The sequence below is a fragment of the Cibotium barometz genome, chromosome 30 (assembly GCF_041138505.1).
Source record: "Cibotium barometz isolate CiBa-2024 chromosome 30, ASM4113850v1, whole genome shotgun sequence".
In the NCBI taxonomy this organism is placed as follows: domain Eukaryota; kingdom Viridiplantae; phylum Streptophyta; class Polypodiopsida; order Cyatheales; family Cibotiaceae; genus Cibotium; species Cibotium barometz.
Genome location: NC_141075.1, coordinates 13,875,466 through 13,883,309, shown reverse-complemented (window position 1 = coordinate 13,883,309; position 7,844 = coordinate 13,875,466). Strand labels below are relative to the sequence as shown.

At 40.1% G+C, this 7,844-nt stretch overlaps 1 protein-coding gene across 1 annotated transcript; it reads left to right on the top strand.

Annotated features, from left to right (window-relative positions):
• The first annotated feature begins 517 nt into the window (after positions 1–517).
• On the top strand, positions 518–2,250 carry LOC147621189 (transcription factor MYB106-like). The gene is made up of 5 exons (XM_086823754.1): positions 518–650; positions 734–863; positions 1,033–1,161; positions 1,213–1,302; positions 1,812–2,250. Exons 1-5 carry the CDS (start codon positions 518–520, stop codon positions 2,248–2,250), a joined length of 921 nt encoding a protein of 306 aa, XP_086679880.1.
• The last annotated feature ends 5,594 nt before the right edge of the window (positions 2,251–7,844 follow it).

The window sequence follows — 7,844 nt, the reverse complement described above, 5'->3', positions numbered from 1 at the left end:
ACACTGAGGATGACAACGAATGGAGAAACACAAATGACGAGCTAAGCAGCTCGACATTTATCATCATCCATATGGTTTACTGCATGGTGGCGAGGGCACGTCGCAGAGGATTTTTGATTGGGGGCGAGGTTAGGTGAGGTGACAACTTGGGTTAACTGAACTGTGAGTGTGTTTGACGGTAAAGCGTCGAGTCAGGTCATTCACGAGTCACCACAGCGGCACCCGTGGAAGTTGAGTCTACGATGGAATCGTGGCGATATGTCGGCAGAGTCTGTCACATGCGTTGACTGCTGCCGAATCTTTCACACACAGTCTCTCACTCGAAGCAATATGCACAGGACCTCTCGCCTCGCCAAAGCCCACAGTCTAAGCTTCATCAGTCTCTCCCGCTTAGCTCGCACGCTTTGTTAGCTTCAGCTCAAGGTCGTCTCTCTAATATAAACGTAGCTCTCTACGTCTCTCTCTCTCTCTCTCGCTCTCTCTCTCCCCGCGCCTCTCTCTGCCAACACCCCAAGCTATGGGCCGAGCCCCCTGCTGTGAAAAAGAAGGCCTCAAGAGAGGCTCCTGGACCACTGAAGAGGATGAAAAGCTCACCTCTTACATCAGTGAAAATGGCCCTGGCAGCTGGCGCGCCCTTCCTAAGAAAGCTGGTATGGTAGTATTGTTACGTAGTATGCTATCTTAATTGTAATTCTGTTAAATGGAACTAATCAACTTCATGTGTATGCGCCAGGCCTTCTGCGTTGTGGCAAAAGCTGTCGATTAAGGTGGACTAATTACCTTAGGCCGGATATTAAACGAGGAGAATTCTCTTCTACTGAAGACAAAACTATCATGCAACTTCATGCCTTGCTTGGGAACAGGTGATCAACTGTCCTACAACTACTTCACTAAGCTAGACAATTAATGGTGTGTATGGTATGGAACAATTATATGCTGTGGTTTTGAGCCATATAATTTATGCTATTAATCATTTAGCTAATGTTTGATTTAATGCCTTGCAAATCAAAGGTAATCAACTGCTTTTTGCAGATGGTCTACTATCGCCACACACTTGCCCAAGAGGACAGATAATGAGATAAAGAACTACTGGAATACTCACTTGAAGAAGAGATTGCTCAAGATGGGCTTTGTCGACCCTGCTACACCACACAATCCTAAGTCAAAGTGCACCAGCTGTAATAGCAGCCTTTTAGAGTCTCCAAACAATAGCAATAGTAGCTCTACAGCAGTAAGCCACATGGTCCAATGGGAGAGTGTGAGGGTTCAAGCCGAAGCCCGCCTAATAAGAGAATCAAAGATGAGAGCTAAAGGGCTATGGCAACCTTCATCTTCATTGAAACTATGGAGCTCACAACAGGCTTCTTGTCATGCACGTTCTACGCAAGATTATGGCGATCTTATGTCTTCCAATCAAGATTATGATTGCCTAATGACATTCCGATGGAACATTGTGGTGCAGGTCTCTTGGTTTCTTCTAAGCAAGATAAGGGCTCTTGTAATGCCATGGTCGAGCTCATGAGCACATTCCAAAATTGGGAGAAAACTTTGCAAGGTCAAGCTAGACGGATGTGGCCTGATTCATGGAGATTCGCTAATTTTAGTAGCAATGGGGAAGGTTGAGAGGAGTCAAGCTACTATTGTTGCAGCTCACCATTATGTAAACTGAATCATGGCTCATCTGTCTCTAATACTCCATGCTCTCCTGACGTCCATTCATCAAAACAAGAATTGGCCATCCACTATTCTCCACCATCAACCCAATCTACAGAGCTATTTTGGACTGATAATCTATTACCTAATGCCCATAGTCTTGTTAATTCCTCCAATGATGCTTTTGATCCTCTTCCCTCTACAAAGCCGTCTCAACTTGATGCTAGTCTCCAACCTGTTTGTGACAAGGTTAGTGCACAGATTAGCTTGTCAAGCTTGCCTTGTTTGCAAGATCTTACTCAATCTAATGCATTAAGCATGAAGAGAGAGGATAATAATTTAGTTAGCAGTACCCATGCATTGGCTTCTGTCGTCATCAGTTCTAGCAGCTTGTTGGGTGACCTAGAGCTAGTTTCAAATGAAACTATTAGCACCCAAAGCTCCTTTGCTGCTAGTGGCAATGAGAACCATGAAATTTGCTACAATGCTCTGCTAAGTGAAGAATATGCTGATTTTTATTGCAACAATGTGCTCAAAGAGGTGGTGGATTCCCCCATACAAGAGCAAATTGAAGAGAATGAAAGTATAGCAATATGAAACATAGCACAGTGATCTATCTACATATGAATGAAATCAAGTCCATAGATTTGAGCTACTGTGCATTACTAACACATTGTGAAGAAATTTGTTTTTTTGGGAGTTTTTGTACATAGAGCACCATTAATTTGCATCCCAAGCAATGACACATGATGGAGAAGGCTTAGTTTTTGGTTCCACTTGGAATTTATTCACTACCAAACAACCACAAGCAACCTCGAATCCAAGCAGACAACACCTTTAAATGTTGCCCATTTCAAAAATTGGAGGCCAAAATTTTAAATCTTGCAATTTGATTCGTCTCTAAACTTTGTCTTAAGGTTGCAAGATTTTATTTATTGTTTGGAGAATGCTTTTTGAATAAATACGCGAGAAAAAGAATCGAAATTGGCTCCCAACCAATTGGAAACTTTAACCTCTCTGTAACCGTGTAATACCCTTTCTAAGTTCACATGGATTAACCGGCATGAATGTCAACCATATGCAACTGATGTGTGAAAAACATAGTGCGACCTCTCTGTTGTACATGCATCTGGATTTCTTTCTACTGATGTGTGAAAAACATAGTGCATACCCATAAAAAAAAATTAATGCCTATCTTGTGACTCTCTTCATCCATCACAGCAAAAATACCCAACCAATCATGATGGCGCCCCTTATTAAAAAAGGCTCCCTATTTTTGGTGGCTCTTTATTACAAAAGGGGCTCCCCAATGTACCTTCCTCCATGGGCCCCTTCAATTATCATGTCTAAGCTAAGCTTAAGAGACAAATTACGATCCAATTCCTTATTGTACTTAAATTATCATGTCTAACCTAAGGTTATGGACCAAATTATGATCCCTGACTTCCTTATATTTATGATTTGTTTTTCCATAGTTGTCAATAGTAATAGGAAGACTACTGAAGATGAGTTCTATTCTCATTCAAATGCATCTATACCATACATAAATTTTGTAAATAATCAAGTATCATTTTATGATCTATGTTTATTCTCTTTAATGTTGGACCAATCATTTGATGCACTAACTATTTCATAAATTTGAATGAAGGAGGTGAAGAGTTTCTATATGAGTTTCTATGTGGGAGGTTATGCAGGGTCTCGTTGAAGTATTACTACCGTATTCTATAATTGTGTTAGTCCCCAAGGTGTTGCAAGTTACCTATGTAGTCTTATACTTGGACAACCAAGGCCTTGTTTGTGGGAGCTGAGGTTAGCTTCTTTTTCTTTGTTTTTCAATTTATATTTGCATGTATGCAACAACTAGAGTATTCTTTGTAGGAGTTGAAGTTAGTTTATTTTCTTTGTTTCAATATATATTTGCTTGTTCAAAAGGAAACGGTTGGAAACTTGTCTCATTTAATAGTATCCTTTTTTAAAATAGGAGGGACACATTTATTTATCACATCCCTTTGGGGAAACCTAAGCATTCTCAGGTTAGAGTAGAAATACTCTCTCACTCTCTCACTAGGCATTTATCTTTCTTTTAAATAAGGTGCCTTGCAAGGTGCCCTATTTTCTAGGACATTAGGAAAAATTTGGTCACAAAAAAGGGCCCTCTAAGAAGAGCCATGTCATGATGTTTCTAGAAAAAAGGGGACAGTGGGTAAACCTTATATATCATACGTCAAAACCCTCACATGTGACATACTATTATAGATCACTTGAAAATTAGATCCTCATGAATTTACCACCTTTAGTAGATTTGGAGTTGATATGCTCTAGTTATGCTTTCTCCTAGTCAAAACAGATATTCTAATGATTGTGACATCCCTTTAAAATTAGATTCTAAATCTACCACCTCTGATATCGATGTCATAATCAATGGAATCTACCTTTTAATAGTGTGAGGAGAATCCCAAGCACAATCCAAACGTGCTGTATAGATAAATCCAATGTATATAAGGTAGTGTAAAGGCGTAGGTGCAAAAAAACAAAAATGAAAAGTGTATGGGCAAGCAAAGGAAGTGGGTGACACAACCTTCTGAAAGGAGGTAAAAGGACAACGGGCTTATGAGGGGGAATGGAGAAGATTTTCATGGGGAGAGAAGTAAGAGAGGCAAGAGAGTGAAGAGAGTGACTGTAGTGAAGAGGCTACCAGACAGCAGGTCTTACAAGTTTTTAAGGTTTTAGAGTGAAGTTTAGTGTAGCAGAGGTGAAATTGGATAAATCAAAGCATAGAATGTGCCAAGGATTAGAGAAGTAGCAAGGAGGTCATTTCCCTAGAGTCTCTGTGTGGCATCTCTATTAGAGACATGGCTTAATCCAAGTCTTGTTCAATTGTAGTTGCTATCAGAGTCAACTGAGTGTTGGTTTGTGTGTGTTTGGGAAAGACCTACAGTTTGTGGTTGTAGATTCATTGCAGTTTGAATTCATGGGTGAAGTTGATGCTTGGGAGAGTAGTCTCTAGTGTCTACGTGTCAAGGATCCAGAAGTTTTTTAGTGTTTTCTTCTGTTATGTTTGAACCTATGTTTGAGGGGTTTTGAGATAAGGTCTGGCTTTGTTTTCATGAAGAACGCTGAGAGTTCAAAGCTTGAATGTGTGTTGGGATTGATGAGATTTTATGATATAGAGATTATTTGTGTTATTTTGATTGATTTTGTTGAGATAGAACAAATATGGGTGAATGTCTAGTGTCCTAGGAGTTAGAGCTGACTCGTATAGTTGAATCAATCATCTTCAATTGAGAGGATTCGGTGTCACATAGGATCAGACGGGTGTCAGCTACAATTAGTTGTGCATCAAGTGTGATCAACTCAAGAGGTAGAAGGGTTGATATGATCATTTTGGGTTGAAGGAAAGTAGTTTTGAGTCAATTCTAATAGTTAGAAGACTAACGATCGTCAGCAATAGTGGTCAGCTATACTATCAATAGAGACAATTGGGTTTTCTCAAAAATGGTCTCATGCTTCTTCATGCTCTTACAATGTCTACAATAAGAGGGGAAGAGGGTGCCCTCATATTAGCCTCTATGAATAAAAACCATGTGCTAGGCAACCAATCTTTCCCAAAACATAGGGTGTACATCTTGAAATCTGAGACAATAAAAAATCCTTCCAACGCTCAGTGCCTGGTAGGAAACCTTTGACCACAAGTTTGCAGAGCAACACCCTTCATTGAACATCCAAATCAATAATATTCAGCGCCCCCTCTCGTTTGGGTTGAGTAACTGTGAGCCAAGCTACCCTGGAATGAGTGTCTGTGTCTCATGCTTCTTCATGCTCTTACAATGTCTACAATAAGAGGGGAAGAGGGTGCCCTCATATTAGCCTCTATGAATAAAAACCATGTGCTAGGCAACCAATCTCTCCCAAAACATAGGGTGTACATCTTGAAATCTGAGACAATAAAAAATCCTTCCAACGCTCAGTGCCTGGTAGGAAACCTTTGACCACAAGTTTGCAGAGCAACACCCTGCATTAAACATCCAAATCAATAATATTCAGCATCCCCTCTCGTTTGGGTTGAGTAACTGTGAGCCAAGCTACCCTGGAATGAGTGTCTGTGGTGCCATCCAAACTTGACCAAAGAAAATTCTAATCAATCTCCACAATTGACTAATGAACACACGAGAGAATCACGAATAAGATGTAATAAACCAAGCTGCAGAGCAAGCAATCCACCAAAGCTCTGGAGGCTAAATCTAATATTCTGGAGATCCAATGAAGAAGTTTCTTGCAAATAATCATAAGTATCGGAGCAAAATATTGTGCAAGAGAAATATCAACCCTAACCTGGCATCCCAAATATCTAGTAATGCATCCTCTACTGATCCAAGTAAAACCAAGCTCTGCACCCTAAGCAACTCTCGGTGCCCCTGCTATACCGAAAAAATAGTGAGTGCACCCTAGTAATGCATCTTGCTACCAAAAAAACTCTTCCAGTTCTACCTAGAAGGAACATAAGCATATTTGTGAGGCCTCCAAGAACATGGCTATGTCATCAGCTAACTCAGAGTCAACTAGCTCCTCTTCACTACGAAGAAGCAACCTCAATCTAGAAATACCAGTAGTGGAGGGGATGAAGATGCTCATGGCCTTTGCAACTATGATATACTATAATGGGGCTAAAAGGCAACCTGCCGTACTGAGCAATAAATTTGAAACCGCTGAGAGTTCAAAGCTTGAATGTGTGTTGGGATTGATGAGATTTTATGATATAGAGATTATTTGTGTTATTTTGATTGATTTTGTTGAGATAGAACAAATATGGGTGAATGTCTAATGTCCTAGGAGTTAGAGCTGACTCGTATAGTTGAATCAATCATCTTCAATTGAGAGGATTCGGTGTCACATAGGATCAGACGGGTGTCAGCTACAATTAGTTGTGCATCAAGTGTGATCAACTGAAGAGGTAGAAGGGTTGATATGATCATTTTGGGTTGAAGGAAAGTAGTTTTGAGTCAATTCTAATAGTTAGAAGACTAACGATCGTCAGCAATAGTGGTCAGCTATACTATCAATAGAGACAATTGGGTTTTCTCAAAAATGGTCTCATGCTTGTTCATGCTCTTACAATGTCTACAATAAGAGGGGAAGAGGGTGCCCTCCAGGGATTTAATATTCACGTGATCACAAGACTTTTTGTGATAATAACACATGTGAACAAGTTATTCACATGTTCTCATGTTACCGTTCACAAAATAACAGGTCACTTGTCATTTGGGAACCCCTTAAAAGCGTGGCTACACATGGGAATAAGCTATTTACATGTTCTCATGTTACCATCTTCACATAATAGCAGGTCAGTGGCCACCTAAGAAGATTTTTTATGCCCGATAAAGATAATTTTTTTAGGCCCTTGTGAAAGCTTTGTGAATATAACATGTGATCACAAGATTTTTTGTGTTATTAACATATGTTATTAACATGTTCACATGTTCTCGTTTACGTTAGTGAAATCCCTGGTGCCCTCATATTAGCCTCTATGAATAAAAACCATGTGCTAGGCAACCAATCTTTCCCAAAACATAGGGTGTACATCTTGAAATCTGATACAATAAAAAATCCTTCCAACGCTCAGTGCCTGGTAGGAAACCTTTGACCACAAGTTTGCAGAGCAACACCCTTCATTGAACATCCAAATCAATAATATTCAGCGCCCCCTCTCGTTTGGGTTGAGTAACTATGAGTCAAGCTACCCTGGAATGAGTGTCTGTGTCTCATGCTTCTTCATGCTCTTACAATGTCTACAATAAGAGGGGAAGAGAGTGCCCTCATATTAGCCTTTATGAATAAAAACCATGTGCTAGGCAACCAATCTCTCCCAAAACATAGGGTGTACATCTTGAAATCTGAGACAATAAAAAATCCTTCCAACGCTCAGTGCCTGGTAGGAAACCTTTGACCACAAGTTTGCAGAGCAACACCCTGCATTAAACATCCAAATCAATAATATTCAGCATCCCCTCTCGTTTGGGTTGAGTAACTGTGAGCCAAGCTACCCTGGAATGAGTGTCTGTGGTGCCATCCAAACTTGACCAAAGAAAATTATAGATCAATCTCCACAATTGACTAATGAACACACGAGAGAATCACCAATAAGATGTAATAAACCAAGCTGCAGAGCAAGCAATAGCTGATTAGCCACCAAA

Bases quoted from the DNA above. Each gene is read 5' to 3' on its own strand.
- LOC147621189 (XM_086823754.1), top strand. From the start codon at position 518: ATGGGCCGAGCCCCCTGCTGTGAAAAAGAAGGCCTCAAGAGAGGCTCC. The intron at 864-1,032 runs GTGATCAACTGT...TGCTTTTTGCAG, and splicing joins CATGCCTTGCTTGGGAACAG to ATGGTCTACTATCGCCACAC. The intron at 1,162-1,212 runs GTCAAAGTGCAC...TCCAAACAATAG, and splicing joins GCTACACCACACAATCCTAA to CAATAGTAGCTCTACAGCAG.